Below are 18,959 nucleotides of genomic sequence, written 5' to 3' on the forward strand. Positions count from 1 at the left end.
ATTAACGGAACAGGCCGATGCAGGGAAGAGTCCCCCTCACGATGTCCACTGCCTTTGCTGTAGGAACTTGTAAAGGCAACAGCAGTCCCTGAAGAAAGGGAACATTCAGACCAGATTTAGAAACCGAGAAGTCTGGGCTTCCAAACCAAAGGCTGTCCTCCGCTGGAGAAGCCCAGGCTCATCTCCCTAGCCCTTCCCCATGTGGGCCAGCAGGTGGCACCACCATCAGGGATTTCAAAACCAAAACTACACTAAACTGGAAACAGATTTTTTTTTCATTTTGTTTATGCAAATAGTTCATTCGCTACAACATTTCTCCGGGAATGGTTCCCCCCCCTTCCCCTCCACCCTCATTCCCTCCCCCTTCTATCCTCTGCATGACCGCTGTCTCCCTCGACACAGAGTGGATGAAGACGCCGTCAGGAGAGTCGAGATCCAAAAACAGGCCTTGAGAAATGTGAGTAAGGCTTGATGGGGACCCAGGGAGGGAGGGAGGGAGGGAGAGGCCAGAAGAGAGAATCTGGGGCAAACCTGCTCCCAGATTTATTCAAGGAGACAGGAACACCCTTCCCCTCCCCATATACCTTACCTGTTGCGGTACACATACGCATGCACACACAAACGCATACGCTCCATCCCTCCTCCTGAGGACAAAAGGAGACCTTAGACACATGAGGTGATGGCCACGTTCCCTTCTTCCCCCTAGCTCATAGCAGGGGAGCAGCAAGATAGGGAGACCCACTCTGCCCAAGAGGGGTACCCTCTGTGTGCGACTCCATATTCTCTAGGCCGTTTCTCCCAGAGGCCTTTGCTGGCCCTTGGGAGCCCTATTAAAGAACCATGACTGGAAACCCTCAATTAACTGGTCCCAGGCCAGTCTTATTCCAGGAAGGGGAGGAAAGTGTGGCGGGAGGGCAGGGAGTATGATGAACCTTTGGACTGGACACTGCCCGGGGGAGGAATACCCAATGCGGCAGCTCAGAGACCAGCCTCTGCTCTTCACCCACCCCCACCAAGAACGTCTCTGTGAGGTCTAGAATGGCCAGAGCGGAAAATGCCGAGCGGTACGACCATCCCAACCTCCACCCCAGTCACTGTCGAAATGGCAAGGGTGCTGCACCCCTCCAGCCCTACAGACACCCACTTTCTTTTCGGCAGGTGGCTCTTATACCTCCTGGTGCCGATCCTGTTCTGCAGGGTGGGAAGCTCCATCCACATTTCTCAGAAGCTCTTTGGGGAGGTGACTTCTCCTCTGTACCCCAAGCCTTACCCCAACAACTTTGAGACAACCACTGTGATCACAGTGCCCACAGGATTCAGGGTGAAGCTCGTCTTCTGGCAGTTTGACCTGGAGCCTTCTGAAGGCTGTTTCTATGACTATGTCAAGGTAGGGGATCTGTTTGGGTAGGGCAGAGGGAGAGCTGGGTGTCTCTGGATACTGAGGACTTATGCTCTAACCACCCTGGATAGCATTCCCCAACTGTGGACAGAGCCCCAGCCCTGCAAGAGCTGATGGCCAAGTGGAGTTCTGAGAGTCAGGGGACACCCTGGAAGGGGGGTTTGCTGGATTTAGAAGCCTTCGGTAAGCATCGAAGGGAGAAACACAGAGGAGGGAAGGTACAGGTCCCACCTCCAGGAAATTTACTGTCCACAGAAGTCAGAAAAACCAGCCGCATCTGCTGACTTGCTGGGAGTCCTTGGAAAACAACTGTGCCTCAGTTTCCCTATTTCCATGTAGAATATCACCATGGCTGCCTGCCTAAACAGGAACATGGGGAAGAAAAATGTGTGTGGTGGTAGCTCAAGTATGGCCCTCAGCAAAGTCAATGGGCTCAGCCTCCTCACCTCTGAAACAACCAAGAGGACCTCATATCCAATAAAAATGAGATTCGAGGTTCAGGATCCAAGTAGAGCTTACACCCGTCTGATAAATAGCATTGCCAGGAGACCCTCTGGAGGCTGTGAGAGAATGACTGGAAAATGATACATCTTCCTAGCCCTGAGGACTTGAGAAGTTTGCAGGGTTGGGGGGAGGGATCTCCACGGTAGGGATAGAGAGGAATGGGGTGAGGGTAGGACATCTTCCACTTTTGAGGAGTTAAGGAACCTGTGAAGAAAGAGATAAGGTGGGGGGCACCTGGGTGGCTCAGTTGGTTAAGCATCTGCCTCTTGATTTCAGCTGAGTCATGATCTCATGGGTTCGTGAGATTAAGCCCTGAGTCAAGCTCTGCACTGACAGCATGGAACCTGCTTGGAATTTTCTCTCCCTCTCTCTGCCCCTCCCCAACTCATGGGCGCTCTCTCTCTCTTGCTCTCTCTCTCTCTCTCCCTCTGTCTCTCTCTCTCAAAATAAATAGACTTAAACAATGTTTTTAAATGGAAAGAGATAAGGGTGATGCTTGCCAATATGAAGGCTGGAGGGGCTCACTCTCAGCTGAGTCTATTAAGAGGCATGACTGGATGTGAATGGTTTGCATAAGGTGAAGTGGGATAACTAGAGAGAAAATAAAGCAGACCTGTCGGGCTCTAGGAATGAAGGAATGCTGAAGGCTTGGGTAGAGACAACCCGGATTTCAGTGGAAGACGAGCATGGAGGTGGTGGAAATGAAGAAAGGCCCGAAACGTGCTGGGGGACATAGAACAAGGAAGGGATGATGTACCAGGCACAGGGGAGCATGCAAGGAGTTACCCACAGAGAGACTCAGATGCACCAGGAAAGTCCCTCCCAGGGCGGGGGGAAGTTACAACAGCCAGAGCCCGGCAGGTAGAAACCAGGTGCAGGCTCTTCCAGCAGTAGAGCACCACTCACTCTTTGGGACGAGAGGAGGACCTTCACCGACCTTCCTCCTGGGACGTGTCTCCTCAACAGCTCTTCTTCCCACCCCTTGTCCTTCCTCCACCAGATCTCTGCTGACAAGAAAACTCTGGGGAGGTTCTGTGGGCAACTAGGTTCTCCACTGGGCAACCCCCCAGAAGCGAAGGAATTTATGTCTGAAGGGAACAAGATGCTGCTGACGTTCCACACGGACTTCTCCAATGAGGAGAACGGCACCATTATGTTCTACAGGGGCTTCCTGGCCTACTACCAAGCTGTGGGTGAGTGGTCCCTGGGAGCCTTTTTCTCTGGCCTGCGTCATATGGAATAGGGACCAGAAAAGGGGAATCTGAATCCAAAGGAGAAGGAAGCCTATCCTTCCTTATTTTTCCCCCTCAAGAGAGCTTTGTCCATTGGAGGCCTGCCAACCTGGGTTCTGTCACCATCGGGCAGTTTCTAGAAAGCATGAGAGAGGCCTGAAGGTCCAGGTGGCCGGGAGATGACTTTGTCTTTAGGCCTCTGGTAAGCGATCTCTCTGGGAGCAGAGCCATTACAGAAGTCCCCGGCAGGGATTTAACCCTTCCTTCTGGAATCTCTTCCAGACCTCGATGAATGTGCTTCCCAGCGCAACTCAGTGGAGGAGAATCTCCAGCCCCAGTGTCAGCACCTGTGTCATAACTACCCTGGTGGCTACTTCTGTTCCTGCCGTCCGGGCTACGAGCTTCAGAAGGATGGGCATTCCTGCCAGGGTGAGGTTGGAGCCCTGTGGGAGGGAGGCAGGGACTGAGCAAGGGCTTGCTGTCCCCGGTGACACCCGCCCGGCTCTGCTCTCACAGCTGAGTGCAGCAGTGAGCTGTACACAGAGCCATCGGGCTACATCTCTAGCCTGGAGTACCCCAAGCCCTACCCCCCTGACCTGCGCTGCAACTATAGCATCCGGGTGGAGCGCGGCCTCACCCTCCATATCAAGTTCCTGGAGCCTTTCGAAATCGATGACCACCAGCAAGTACACTGCCCCTATGATCAGCTACAGGTACAGCCATCCTACTCCCTGAGAGACCCCCATCCTCTCCTTCCCCTCTCCACCTGGCACCCCTCATCCCCGCTTCCCACTAGATCCTCCAGCCAACTGGTACAGGAATAACCAACATCACACATGGGCTAGGCAAGTTCCCACACAACTGGATGTGGGTCCTGGGGAATCCCTTTTCCCATCCAGCTGAAAACAAACACAGAAAGTAGGCTTCCCACCACACCACCATCCTGGCTCAGTGGGAAAATGTCTGAATTAGAGAGATGGCCCTCACCTCTTCCCCACCAGATCTATGCCAGTGGACGGAACATCGGTGAGTTCTGTGGGAAGCAAAGACCCGCTGACTTTGACAGCAGCAGCAATGCGGTGGATCTGCTGTTCTTCACGGATGAGTCGGGGGACAGCCGAGGCTGGAAGCTGCATTATACCACTGAAAGTAAAGTTTCCTGGGGACCCCTCTCATTAGCCAGAAACGGGGCAGAATCAGATGGTAGAAAGGACGACAGTAGCTCTGAAATAAACATGTCCTCTGGTCTCCTCAACAGTCATCAAGTGTCCCCAGCCCAAGACCCTAGACAAGTTCACTATCATCCAGGACCTACAGCCTCAATACCAGTTTCGTGACTACTTCATTGTCACCTGCAAACAAGGCTACCAGCTTGTGGAGGTAAGAGCCCAAGGCTGAGGGAAGAGAGCTGGCCCAGCCTTCCAGGGGCAATTCAGATGGGTAGCCCAGTCCCACGTGAGATTTAGGCTCAGCCCCAATTAGACACACAGATGTTTGAGCTGGAAGCGTCACCTGGTCTACCAACTCTCAAACATGACTACACATTGGAAACACTTGGAATTTTACAGATACTGATGTCTGGGTCCCCTGTAAGAGATTGATTCCACTGGCCTGGAGATTGATGCCTCTGCCTGGCTCCTAGGGCATCAGGATTACTTGAAGCTAATATGCAGCCAAGTTTTTGAACTACTGACTTAGTGCAGTAACTGTAGAATTAGGAACTGAAAAGGCAGGGTGGAGTACAATGAGTGACTCGCTCAACATCCCAGATTTTGTACAGCAGGGACTCCAGCCAAATCTCCTGCCTCTTGCCCCAGGACTTTGTAATGCACGTTCTCAGCCTGGGCCCACCACCCTGTCCTCAGCTTTGCAGGCTCAGTAAAGAACATGGTTTTATCAGGTAATCTTACAAAAGCTGGTAAACTAAAATGCTATTTTGAAAGACATGAAAGTGGAGTGACCCCTGGGCAGGGACACAGGACTGGACATCCCATCTTTGTTCAACAGATCCACTTGGAAGAGCTAATCAGAATCAGAGAGAAGACCTTCGGTATGTCCTTAAGCAGTAGTTAATTCATTCAACAAACATTTTTAAATGTTTCCAGAGGGTCAGGCAGTGTTCTAGATGCAGGAGATCCGTAAAAAGAAACACACATATTCACAAGAGCCTTCATGCAGCCTATGAATGTTACATCAAGCTGAGCTAGCCAGATGAGTTGCTCTTTACCCCAAGGTATCTCCAGCTACATAATGAAGACTGGATATCCAGGACCCAAAAGACTAGAGACTCATCTACTCTTTGCTCACATTTGCAACCCTCCCTTCCTTATGCTGCCACTACCCTTACCTTGGCATTTGTCATTCACATCACAGAAGTTAAAGCAAGTCACACAGTTTGTCTCTTATTATTTGCATTTCACTCAAACATCCTTGTTCTCATATACACTCTCTTGCAGTCTTTTCCAGGGCTAACTCTCTGGGATGGTTGTTGGCCTTAATAAAACTCATTCGTGTTGTCCAGTTACTTTTCATCTAGAGGGTGCCATTTTCTTGCTTTGTCCCTGCTATCTACTCAACTGCAATAGCACTTAGCACACATCAGTATCTCAAGCACCCCGGAAAGTGGCTGGGCCCTTGCCCTTCAGAAAACTGTGGTCTAGGAGAAATGAAGTGATGCAGGCCTAGACCAGCAAGTATTCCAAAGGAAGACAAATATGGTTCTGTATCGGGGCACCGTGTTTTGCTTCAATGCAGAAAACACACAACCAGGCTTATTCTGTTTTTAATTTCAAATTGTGGGGTTCAACTGGACCTTAGTGGAAACAGACAAGGGTCTAGAGAGAGGATGATTCCGCCTGACGATGAGCCCTTGCTCTGACTTTCTGCTGTGTGACTCAGTGCTCCCATCTGTAGCCCTGGTCTGAGAAGAACAAAGGAGCCACACCCTCAGGGGTGCTGAGGTCTGAGAGCTTGAGAGATGTTCTTGCATTCCCTGCTGCTCCAGTGTGGGAGAGGCAGGAAAGGAACCGCAGTGCCTTCTGGTACTAATGACACCTATACCTCTGTCTACCTCCTCTCACACAGGGAGACCAGGTGCTGCACTCCTTCACAGCTGTCTGTCAGGATGATGGCACCTGGCATCGTGCCATGCCCAGATGCAAGAGTAAGTCACAACTCAGGAGCATCTGACCCTGCTCCCGCCCCTCCCCTCCCCCCACTCCAGCCATGGGTACCTGGGATGTAAAAGAAAGGAGCTGGACTAAGCCTCTCCCCAAAAGACTGTCCCCCTCAGTTGTCCTTTGAAGCCTTTGGCCCATGTCAGAAACCAGTCGGCCCTCACCTCAGCTGTATTGAAGGGCTGAGATTCTGGGCTCTACCCAAAATTGAATTTCACTCCATCTAGTTCCTGTCCATCATGAGTGCTCCCCACTGACTGTATTTCCCTAAGGTTCCAGCTTGTTCCGTGGGCAGACAACTCATTTTCTCCCCACTTAAGTTCCAGTACATTCTCAGCTCTCATACGGCCCTCTGTTCTCTCCAAGTCAAGGACTGTGGACAGCCCCGAAGCCTGACTAATGGGGACTTCAATTACACCACCACAAAGGGGGTGAACACCTACCAGGCCCATATACAGTACTACTGCCGGGAGCCATATTACAAGATGCAGACCAGAGGCGACATCAGTGAAACCGAGAGAGGTAGGGAGCCATGCAAATGGCGGCCTTCTCCCTTCCATCTTCTCAGCACGCCTTCTGAGATTTCTTCCAACATAACCCCTAGGGAATATATGTATATTAAGGTATCTTCCCCAGACACAGGCTTCAGGGGCCTAAAGTCCAGTGCCAAGAGGCATCTAGTAGGGTTGAATAAGGAGGCACCTGAGATGATACAAAGAAAATCTTAAATCTCACCAATAGGCAGCTCCTTTTCACCATGACCATTCCCATTCCCATCCCCACAAGCAGCAGCAGCATCCCGATCTCCATCACCATCATTTCCACCACCTCCATCATCACCACCACCACCACCACCACACCACCACCTACAACTATATCAGTGGGACTTTCCCCAGCATTCTCCCCACATAAGCCCCTCAGGCTACTATGTTGTGACCTTTTTTGCATTTAGATTTACTAAATGACTCTCAAACTCATCTTCAAAAATTTTCTTTAAAATAAACCAGGGGTGCCTGGATAGCTCAGTCAATTAAGCATCCGACTTCGGCTCAGGTCATGATCTTGCAGTTTGTGAGTTCGAGCCCCGTGTCAGGCTCTGTGCTGACAGCTTGAACTTGGAGCCTGGAGCCTGCTTGGATTCTGTGTCTCCCTTTCTCTCTGCCCTTCCCCTGCTCATGCTCTCATGCTCCATCTCTCTCTCTCTCTCTCTCTCTCTAAAATGAGTAACCATGAAAATAAATAGTAAAATTAAAATAAAATAATAAAATAAAATAAAATAAATCACACCCTAAGAGCACCTGCGTGGCTCAGTCACTTAAGCGTCTGACTCTTGATTTCGGCTCAGGTCATGATCTCACAGTTTGTGAGTTCAAGTCCCACAATGGGCTCTGCACTGTCGGCACGGAGCCTGCTAGGGATTCTCTCTCCCCCTCTCCTCTCTCTCTGTTCCTCTCTCACTCATTCTCTCTTTTTCTCTCAAAATAAATAATTTTTTTAAATAAAATAAATCACATGCTTTGTAGGTTAGGAACATCCAAAAAAGAAAAAAAATCTTATATTGAAACTATATAGTAGTATTAAACAGCTGAGCTTTGAAGTCAGACAATGCTTCGTTTGCATCTTGGTTCTGAAACTTAGAAATTATGTGACCTTGTGCAAATTATTTAAGCTCCGTTCCCTTGTCCAAAATATGAGGATAATAATGCCGAGAAAGTGCTTAGCAACAGGCATGGTGCTATCAGCAATCAGAAAATGTAGCCCCCGTTACTATCTACAAACCCACTTCCAAGAGGCAATCACTGATAAGATGTTCATGTGTCCCTTCCGGTTTTTATGTCTGCTTTCACAAATAGGGGTCACACCAAACAGAGTTAACGTTCTGATTTTTTTCACTGAACGTGAAAACAAAAAATATACGTAGGGAGCCTCTGGACACTTGTGAGATTCCCTCCTTACTTGTTTGAACCTTGCCTTTGATCCTTGTCCATGTTGGTTCCCAATCTCCCCTCTCCCCATCCAGCACACACCCTGTGCTAGCACTGGCCTCAGGGACCTGCTTCGCCTGCCCCCCCACCCACCACTCCCCCCCCACCCCCCGTCCCCCAGCCTGCTCACAGCCCCCTCTTTCCGCTAGGGGCCTATACCTGCACGGCTGAGGGCATTTGGAAGAACGAAAAGGAAGGACAGAAGATTCCTCGGTGTTTGCCAGGTGAGTGGACGCCCTCGGGGGCCACGCCTGTGCCTTGGGCAGCCCTGCGGGGCCTCAGGAAGAGCCTGCACGGAGCATGGCGACTAAGTGAATGCAGAGACACTCCAGCTTGAGGTCAAAACTAGACAAGAGGGGGACAGGGGGAAAGGCAAGGGAACGACCCGGGAGGAAGGGACAGAGGAAGCCAGAGAACTGTACTGGGTCCTGACATTCCCGCTCTTTCACTGAGCAGATGGGGAATCGGGGCGTAAAGAGAGCAAGGGACCCCCCCCCCCCGCCCTGGGAAGAATAAACCAGAGCAAGGAGCAGAGGCTGACCAAGGCCAAAGACGAGGGGTATGGGAATGGGAGGAGAAGGAGGAAAGGGCCCAGAGCCAGAGAGAAAGGCGGGGGCGGGGGGGTGGGGGGGGACGGGCCTGGGCCGCCTTGAACTTGCCTTCCCTGTCTCTCGGCTCCAGTGTGTGGGAAGCCCGTCAACCCCGTGGAACAGAAGCAGCGCATCATCGGCGGGCAGAAGGCCAAGCTGGGCAACTTCCCCTGGCAGGCCTACACCAACATCTATGGGCCCGGGGGCGGGGCCCTGCTGGGCGACCGCTGGATCCTCACGGCCGCGCACACCCTCTACCCCAAGGACTACAACGGGGAGCAGAACGCCACCCGGGATGTGTTCCTGGGCCACGTGAGCGTGGAGGAGATCACCAAACTCGCGAACCACCCGGTGCGCAGGGTCAGCATCCACCCGGACTACCGCCAGGACGAGTCTAACAACTTCGAGGCGGACATCGCTCTCTTGGAGCTGGAAAACAGCGTCACCCTGGGCCCCAACCTCCTCCCCATCTGCCTCCCGGACAACGAGACCTTCTATGACAGGGGCCTCATGGGCTACGTCAGTGGCTTTGGGATAATGGAGGAGCGGCTCTCTTACGACCTCAAGTTCATCCGTCTGCCCGTAGGGAGGCGAGAGGCGTGCGAGAACTGGCTTCGGAAAAAAAATAGGAACGACGTGTTTTCTCCGAACATGTTCTGTGCCGGGGACCCGTCTCTAAAGCAGGATGCCTGCCAGGGCGACAGCGGGGGCGTCTTTGCGGTGAAGGACGAGGACAACGACCGCTGGGTGGCCACGGGCATCGTATCCTGGGGCATCGGCTGCGGCAGGGGCTATGGCTTCTACACCAAATTACTCAACTATGTGGACTGGATCAAGAAGGAGATGGAGGAGGGGGAGGGCTGAGGCCACAATTCACTTGGTCAAAATCCAGAGAGCAGTGCGTTCAAAAATAAAAATGATCTGACCCCTTATTGATAACCACTAAGAATCCATATTAAAATCACTGATGCAGAAAGCCACTGTGTGAAATAAATGCTCTTTTCTATAATCCCCTCCCTGTTCTTCCCCGAAACAACCCAGCGGTCCCCTTTATGTCCCTCCAAGGATTGAAGAAGATGTATTCCACAGTCTCTAGTTATCAGTGTCCTCTTCCGTTTTTAATACCATTGGGCAATTGAAACTCTTTCCAAATAAAATTTTACAAGAAATGCCAGTGTGCAGAATGAGTTGAAAGATTTAATAAGCTCGTGTTTAAAATACTTACTTAGAGGCACCTGGGTGGCTCAATCGGTTAAGTGACCGACTTCAGCTCAGGTCATGATCTTGCAATCTGTGAGTTCGAGCCCCACGTCAGGCACTGTGCTGCCAGCTCAGAGCCTGGCACCTGCTTTGGATTCTGTGTCTCCTTCTCGCCCTCTGCCCCTTCCCCGCTCATGCTCTGTCTGTCTCTCAAAAATAGAAACATTTAAAAATTTTTTAATAAAAATAAAATACTTAAGAAGGCAATGAGAATCAAAAATATTTATGCACACATTTACAACTAAGGTTGTAGATAACAATTTATTTCTAATTTTGTTTTGATTATATACTAAGAAGAAAAGCCTGACTTCCTCACACTTGTAGTTGCTTGTTTTAAAAGCTCACTTTCCAGGGCGCCTGGGTGGCGCCATCAGTTGAATGTCAGATTCTTAATTTCAGCTCAGGCCATGATCCCAGGATTGTGGGATTGAGCCCCATCTCAAGCCCTGAATCAGGCTCCGTATGGAAGTGGAGCTTGGAAATTGCTTAGGCTTCTCTCCCTCTCTCCTTCTGACCCTCTCCCTTCCTCAGGTGCTTTTTTTCATTCTCTCTCTCAAATAAAAAAAATAAAAATTAACAAATAATAAAATAAACATGCTTTAAAAAGTAAATTAAAAAATAAGTTAATAAAAGCCCACTTTATGATTTCTAAATATATTTTTTAATTTATTTATTTTTAATTTTTTTAATGTTTATTTATTTTGAGAGAGGGAGAGAGAGACAGAGCATAAGCAGGAGAGGAGCAGAGAGGGAGGGAGACACAGAATCTGAAGCAGGATCCAGGCTCCGAGCTGTCAGCCCAGAGCCTGACACAGGTTCAAACCTAGAGACCGTGAGACCATGACCTGAGCTGAAGATTGACGCTTCACCGAGTGAGCCACCCAGGTGCCTCTGCTTGTTTTTTTAAAGATTTTACTTTTACGTAATCTCTGCACACGATGTAGAGCTCAAATTCACAACTCTGAGATCAAGAATCACATGCTCCACTGACCAAGCCAGTCAGACACCCCTCTAAGTATCTCTTAAGGAAGGAGTGACATGAGGGCCCCCTGGGTGGCTAAGGGTCCCACTTCAGCTCAGGTCATGACCCCCCAGTTCGTGAGTTCGAGCCCCGCATCGGGCTCTGTGCTGACGGTTCAGAGCCTGAGCCTGCTTCAGATTCTGTGTCTCCCTCTGCTTCTGCCCCTCTACTGCTCGCTCACTCTCTCTCTTTCTCAAAAATAAATAAACACTGGGGTGCCTGGGTGGCTCAGTTGGTTAAATGTCCAACTTCGGCTCAGGTCATGATCTCACAGCTTTTGTGCTGTGTCAGCTGTGCTGACAGCTCAGAGCCTGGAGCCTGTTTGGATTCTGTGTCTCCATCTCTCTCTCTCTGTCTCTCTCTGTCTCTCTCTCTCTCAAATATAGATAATCATTTAAAAAATGTTTTAAATAAGCATTAAAAAGAATTTTAAAGGAGTGTTATGAAATGTTTCTTTCCAAGTTGAAAGATTAACAATATATTTAGGGGCGCCTGGGTGGCTCAGTCGGTTGAGCCTCCAACTTCTCCTCAGGGCATGATCTCACAGGCTTGTGGCTTCCAGCCCCACGTCTGGCTCTGTGCTGACAGCTCAGAGCCTAGAGCCTGCTTCACATTCTGTGTCTGCCTCTCTCTCTGCCCCTCCCCTGCACACACTCTGTGTCTCTCAAAAATAAAATAGAAACATTAAAAACAAATTTAAAAAACAAACATTATTTTTAGATAACTTATATTACTTAAGACACATTTAAAGGTCAGAGAAGACCCTGAAACTGAACATAAGCATTGTAAGTGTTTATAATACAATATTATCGGGATGTTATTGCACAACTGACTCTTCTGGGCTTGTTTGAACAGCTTGGCATGAACTGACACACACAGGCCTGAATTTGAAAAAACCAGTGCAGAGTTAAAACCTTCCCAAGTAATGAGAAGTTTTAAGTCCAGATGAAAGTCCACGATCCCTTATCTGACACCCTCAGGGCCAACTGCCTTTCAATATTCCAGATTTCACAGATTTCAGAAATGTCACAGATGGTCTGTTATGTGACGTCCCCAGCAGGGTCTAGGGCAGCACTCTGCAACAAAAAATGGAGCTACTTCTTCTGAAAAAGCATTTGAATATTGTCAGCATATGAGCTAAGCAAAAACTTTAAATAGCCGCCCATCAGGTCAGGTTTTGCCACTAAATAATCTTGGGGCCAAACTATTTAAACACTTTCAGGTTTTAAGAGCACGTTAGAGGGGCCCTTGGGTGGCTCATTGGGTTAAGTACCTGACTTCAGCTCAGGTCATGATCTCATAGTTCATGAGTTTGAGCCCTGTGTTGGGCTCAGCTGACACCTCAGATCCTGGTGTCTGCTTTGGATTCTGTCTCTTTCTCTCTACCCCTACCCAGGTTGCGTGCGCTCTCTCTCTCTCACACAAAAATATACATAAACATTTAAAAAAATATATTTTTTTAAAAAAAGAGCACTTTAGATGTCAGGATTGTGGACTTTTCTCACAGTCTACACAAGTGCGTTCACCGGTGGTGTGCAGTGTGTGTGAGGAGCACATGTTAATTGCAGCCACTTAGTATTTTTCAGAAGTCAAGTGCCTGCAGGATTCCAATGGAGTTGGGCGTGGAGTGGGTGGAGGAGGCGGAGGTAGTGAGAACAAAAACCTGAAACAAAAACGAAAACATCGAGCTATATCATTTCCAAGGTTCCTGGCAAATTTGAGATTCTGAGTCCTTTGTCCTTTTATTCATCATCAGAGGCAATCCTAGCAGAGTCCGGTGACTGCTCTGACCTTCCTGGTCCCACTCCCCTCCTCCAAAGTCATGTGCAGCTTATCCTTCAGGGGTATGGAGTTAAAAAAAAAAAACACACAAAAACAAAAAAAACAGATGAAAGCAATGTTCTATGAATACACATCAGAAAATATGAATTAAGATTAAGCTTTGAGGCTTAAGATAACTCATAAAAAGGAAAATACTTAAGACACCATTTTTTAAATGTTTACTTTTTTATTTATTTTGAGAGAGAGGGACAAAGGGCAAACCCGACGGAGGGGGAGGGGCAGAGAGAGAGGGAGAGAGGATCCCAAGCAGGTTCCGCACTGTCAGCACAGAGCCCAGAATAGGGCTTGATCCCCCAAACTGTGAGATCACGAGCTGAGCCTAAATCAAGAGTCGGACGCTTAACTGACTGAGCCACCCAGGCGTCCCAACCCACCATATTTTTAGCTATATAATTTTAAGAGATAATATACTGTGTCGGTGAAGATGTAGGGATAACAGTCTCTCATGCATTGCTTGTTGGGATGTGAACTGGTCCATACCCTGTAAGGAACAATTTGGCAACATGCTACCAAAACCACAAGTGCACATGCCTTTGATCCAGCAATTCTACTTCTAGGAATTTTTCCTGCAGATAGTCTCACATGTGAGATAAATTACATATATACAAGGTTAGTCATTGCAGTGCTGTTTATAACAGCAAAGTATTAGAATCCTGAATTCTGAGAGGTCTGGCTGCAAATTTCCAAGCATAGCATGGAATATCCAAATAATGAAATACAATGTAGCCATTCAATCTCCAAGATAGATAAATGGAAAAAGTAAAAAGCAAGACAGTGTGTATAAAATATTACTATTTGTACAAAAAAGAGGAGTGGGTATATATCGCTTTTATAGCTATAAAATATTGCTGGAAAGATATGCAAGAAACAATGATGATCTCATGGAGAGAACAAGGGTAAAAAGAAAAGTTTTCACTGTGTACTTTGATCTTTCCAATTTTGAGCCACATAGATGCTTTATCTAGTCAAAAAGTAAAGAGATGGAGCTGTGTTAAAATATTTTTTAATTAAAAAATAACTTTTAAAGGGGTAACCTCAGGGTGCCTGGGTGGCTCAATCGGTTAAGTGTCCAACTCTTGATCTCAGCTCAGGCCTTAATCTCAGGGTTGTGAGTTCGAGCCTCGAGTTGGGCTCCAGGCTGGGCGTGGAGCCTACTTTAAAAAAGGAGGGGGGTAACCTCATTGAGAAGGTGAACATTTGGCAAAGATCGAAGGAAGTTAGATATTCAAAGATCTAGGGAAAAGGCATTCCAGGAAGAGGAAACAGCCAGTGCAAAGGTTCTGAGACAAGAGCATGCTTGGTCCATTAGAGAACTGCAGAGGCAGCCAATGCAGAGTAATAAGAACTTACATTTTCAAAGGCTCACTCTGGCCACTGAATTGAGATCAGATTATATAGGTGGAAAAGAGCATAAAGGGAACCAATTAGGAAGCAATTATGGTAATCCAGGCAAGAAATGAAGGCAGCTCAGACCAAGTGCTAACAGTAGAGGTGATTTCGAGTCATCATATTATTCGGGCACCTGGGTAGCTCAGTGGGTTGAGCATTTGACCGTGGCTCAGGTCATGATCTCACAGTTCCTGAGTTCAAGCCCAGCGTTGGGCTCTGTGCTGACAGCTCAGAGCCTGAAGCCTGCCTCAGATACTGTTTCCCTCCTCCGCTCATGCTCTGTCTGTCTGTCTATCTCTCTCTCTGTCAAAAATAGATGAACATTAACAAAATAATAAATAAATAGAGTCATCATATTATGTATCAAATTTGCAGGAGGAGCCAGAAGATTTCCTGATGGAGTAAATATTGGGGAAAGCTGGATGAAGAAAAGAAAGAAGTCAAATAGTTGCAGATTACAAGAGCAGGTCTGATGAAAAACATGAGGAGATCCGTCTTGCACTTGTTGAGATTCAGATCCTATTAGATTAGGGTCAAGATGGAGTAACAGGGATTAGATTTACCCTCCGTCCTGAAACAAACAGCAAAAAACCATCAAATATCTGACACAATAGTTCTCCACACATTAAACTTCAAGTAACAAAAGACAACGATCCCTGAAAGACTGAGCTCTACCATTGCCCCAGCTCACCGCCTGGAGAGAGTTTCCAAGCTGAGGTGCTAGAAGGAGAAATCCAGGTAGCGCTTAGTTGACTCCCTGAGTTGAGCCAAAAGTGAAGAGAGGCCAAGACCACTCAAGTTCACAGAACTGAGGATGGGAAAGGAGAAAGCCATAAAGACAGAATGCCAGAGATGTGTGGAAGGTCCCTACCAGTATTCACCCATAAGTAAGGAAATTACTCAAGGATGGAGAAAAAAATCTCTATGACACAATTGGATGGAAGAGTATCAGGCCATCAGCAGGGCTGGGAACAGTGCAGGATGCTACCAGCCAGACTAAATGTGTAGGGTATGTGAAAGGGTTTTGCCTCAGTGGTAGGGAACAATTAGCCCTAAACACTGCTCCTCTCCTACCTAACAAATGTTAAAAACAAGACTCAAAAGGATCAAACTGTTTCCAAGTAACTTAACCAAGTCCCAGAACAAAGCTCCAGAATATTTATAGAATTACAAAAATATCCAGCACCCAACAAGATAAAATTCACAAAGTCTGGCAACCAATCAAAGAATAGGAGGCATACAAAGAAGCAGGAAAGTATAATCTGTAATGAGAAGAAAAATACATCAAAACCAAGCAAAAACTGACAGCTGTAAGAATTAGCAGACCGGGTCAGGCAGAGAAGGACAAACCATATGTTTGCACATATAGGAGGATTAGGAGGAACTTAACGGAGGACCATGGGGGAGAAGAAGGGGGGAAATGGTGGGGGAAAGGGATAGAGGCAAACCATGAAAGACTCTTGAATGCTGAGAACAAACTGAGGACTCATTGGTGTGGGGGGGGAGGGGGGAGATGGGCATGGAGGAGGGCACTTGTGGGGATGAGCACTGGGTGTTATATAGAAATCAACTTGACAATAAACTGTTTGTAAAAAAAAAANGACAAAAAAAAATTTGTAAAAAAAAAAAAAAAAAAAAAAAGAATTAGCAGACCGGGACATTAAAACAATTGCTATAACTTCATCCTCTGTATTCAGAAAGTTAAATAAATGTCTGTCAGACACCCAACAAGACATGCTGAATACGCTGTTTGATGTATAAATTTAGAGTTGAGGGAACAGCTCTAAACTAAAAATGTAAAGTTTGGCATTACTGAGAGGTATACAGATGGGTATTGAAAGCCACAGGGTTGAATGAAGCCACCAAGGAAGTGAAAATACAGAAGAGAGAAGAATCAGTGCTTATGCCCTGAGACCTGTCATTATAAAAACTCTGGGAGAACGGGAAAAGTCAGCAAAGGAGGCTGAGAAGTTGTGAGCCTCAGAAGTTCTGTTACAGAACAAATGTGAATCTCAAAATACATATGGTGAAGTGCTACTCCCGATATGATGGTATTCGGAGGTGGGGCCCTTCGGAGGTAATTAGGTTTAGATGAGGTCCTGACTGTAGGAAAAGAAGAGGAAGATCTCTCTCCACACATAGGCACCAAGAAAAGGCCATGTGAGCACACAGTGCGTCTACAAGCCAGAAGGAGGGACCTCACCCAAAGGGAATCTGCCACCACCTTGATCTTGGACTCCCCAGCTTCAAGAACCATGAGATATAAATGCCTGTTGTTTAAGGCACCCAGTCTGTAATATTTCATCATGGCAGCCTGAGCGGACCAAGATAGTGACCGCTGAAGTAGGAGGAAAACTGCAGAATGCAGAAGTTTGAACCCAAGGAAAGAAAGTGCATCCAGGCAAAGGAGTGATCAGTTGATTGACTTAGCAAATGTCACTTCTGGGTCAAGATGAAGACTGCGGATCGATCCTGGGATAGAGCAATGCCAAGGTCACTGGAGAGCCGGCAAAGCACAGTTTGGGGGAATGATGGAGGGTGGGGTGGAAAGTCAGACTGGAGTTGGAAAGAGAGTGGAAGAGGAGGAACTGGAGACTAAGAGTATAATCAATTGTTTTAAGAAATTTGCTGCAAAAGGGAACAAAGAAACAGAGCAAGCTATTGGAAGAACTGGAGTAAGAGAAGGGCATTTTTTTTAAATTAGAGAAATAACAGCATATCTCTATGTTGATGGGAATTACATAATAGAGAGGGAAAATGATAGTGATCAGTGAAGGTAGGGGAGAGATAGAGCCCAGTTGGAAGCATGAATATGTTATGTATGCTAACAGACAGGCAAGCAGAGTATAAGATGTTGGTATTTCCGTAGGTGTGATGACAGAAATGTGTAGTTCTTCTCTAATTCTTTGTTTGTCTTGGTGAAGTAGAAAACAAGGTCACCAGCTGAGAGTGTGGATGGAGGACTTGGGGGTTTGAGGAGAGAAAAGACAGAATGAAAAGTCATCAAGGAGAGTAGGAGAGAGAAGGGATTAGAGAATTTTGATTGCCAGGGAGCATCCAGAGTCCACTTGAGATGCCATGGTCATGAATTTAAATGAGATGGCTGTTCTCACTTTTGTGAGACCATCATGAGTTAGGTTGTATGTCTTCCGGCAGCCACTATCAGCTGCACCAACACAAGGCATAGAGGAGGCAGGTTCCATTTTGCCAAGTAAATATATTGAAACCATAGAAGGGCACAGGAGTCCAAGTTGTATGCAAAAGAGTTATTATACTGAACTTAAGCTGGGTAAAGAGGAGACCAAGTATAGAGCGCATAATCGACAGTAAATAGTAAGTAGGAATGATGTATTAATGTTTCTGGTATCATAGGATATAGGAAGTACAGACCCATAGGAATTGGCCTGGAAAAATAGGAGGTGGTGGCAAAAGAAGGGATGTGTGAAGTTGGAATATTTGCAGTTATTGGTAATGAAAAAGTCTATGTAGGTATGACCATGGGAGTGTGTGGCTGAGATAAAGTGGAAGATAAAGGTGTCAGAGAAGAAGATTTGTGAAACTATAAGGCTAAAGCTTTAGAAGGGTCGCCTATCTGTACATTGAAATTGCCAAAGACTGTGACAAGGAATAGTGTTAGGATGACAACGAGTCAGGGACCAAGGACACTGAGACCTGAGGGGAATGACCCAGATTCCAGGAGATGACCACAGTCATGTATAGATGCAGGTGTACAGTCTGATAATACGACATGAGCTTCAAAACTAAGAGGCCAGGGAAAGAAGAGAATGGTCTGGACATGGTAAGGAGACTCAAGGAAGGCGGTCACACAATGCCAGCCCCTATATGGAATGGAAGCTGGGGGAGAAAAAAAGTCACCAACTGGATAAGGTGCAAGAGGCACAGTAGTTCAGGGACTTCACTCTTGTGTCAAGAGAGCTGGCCTCTTTCCACCCAGGGTAACTTGGCAAGTTGCTTAACCTCTCTGAGCCTCAGTTTTTCTGTCTAATAGTATCTCATACCAATTTTATACAATAGTATCTCAAGCAAATATTGAAGAGTTAAATGAGCAAATACACATAACAGGCCTAACACAGTGTCGGCCATATGGTAGGCTGTACTGGGAAGATGTCTTTCTAGTACGTTGCTGCTTTCCCTTCCACAAGCAGAGGGCAAGGTCTTTCTTTGTGACTGTGATCTTAGACTCATGCTTTTTGCCCCTTTCCCTTCTCAACACAACTTTCACCGAGTCTGATGTAATGCAATAAAACTTACTACCATTAAAGGTACAGAAACAAGGATGTGGTATGATTCTCAGGGTCCTGGGAAAATTTTAAGCCCCCCAACATCAAGTAATGCCTCCCATTTCTGACTGATGGTTGAAATGTCATTAACATCCTTTAACCCTTTAGATACAGGTCAACCTGGTGAGCTGATTTATATCTATCAGCACTGAAGGAAGGTAGTAAGGACAGCCCAGGATGACCGAAGGGGAACAACCAACCAAGGACCAGGAAAGGAGGTTGGAAAGCGCTCAGAGCCACCCACGACAAACTAACACAAT

At 47.2% G+C, this 18,959-nt stretch overlaps 1 protein-coding gene across 1 annotated transcript; it reads left to right on the forward strand.

The window, feature by feature from the left end:
- The first annotated feature begins 303 nt into the window (after positions 1-303).
- Positions 304-9,866, forward strand: C1R (complement C1r). Its single transcript, XM_039217590.1, has 11 exons — positions 304-457; positions 1,159-1,387; positions 2,904-3,096; positions 3,418-3,564; positions 3,652-3,848; positions 4,137-4,284; positions 4,394-4,515; positions 6,220-6,298; positions 6,678-6,833; positions 8,446-8,520; positions 8,978-9,866. Coding segments are annotated over exons 1-11 (2,121 nt in total). The 5' UTR covers positions 304-455; the 3' UTR covers positions 9,751-9,866.
- Positions 9,867-18,959: the final 9,093 nt, after the last annotated feature.

Source organism: Hyaena hyaena, unplaced genomic scaffold (genome assembly GCF_003009895.1).
Source record: "Hyaena hyaena isolate Hyena2069 unplaced genomic scaffold, ASM300989v1 scaffold_700, whole genome shotgun sequence".
Taxonomy (NCBI): Eukaryota; Metazoa; Chordata; class Mammalia; order Carnivora; family Hyaenidae; genus Hyaena; species Hyaena hyaena.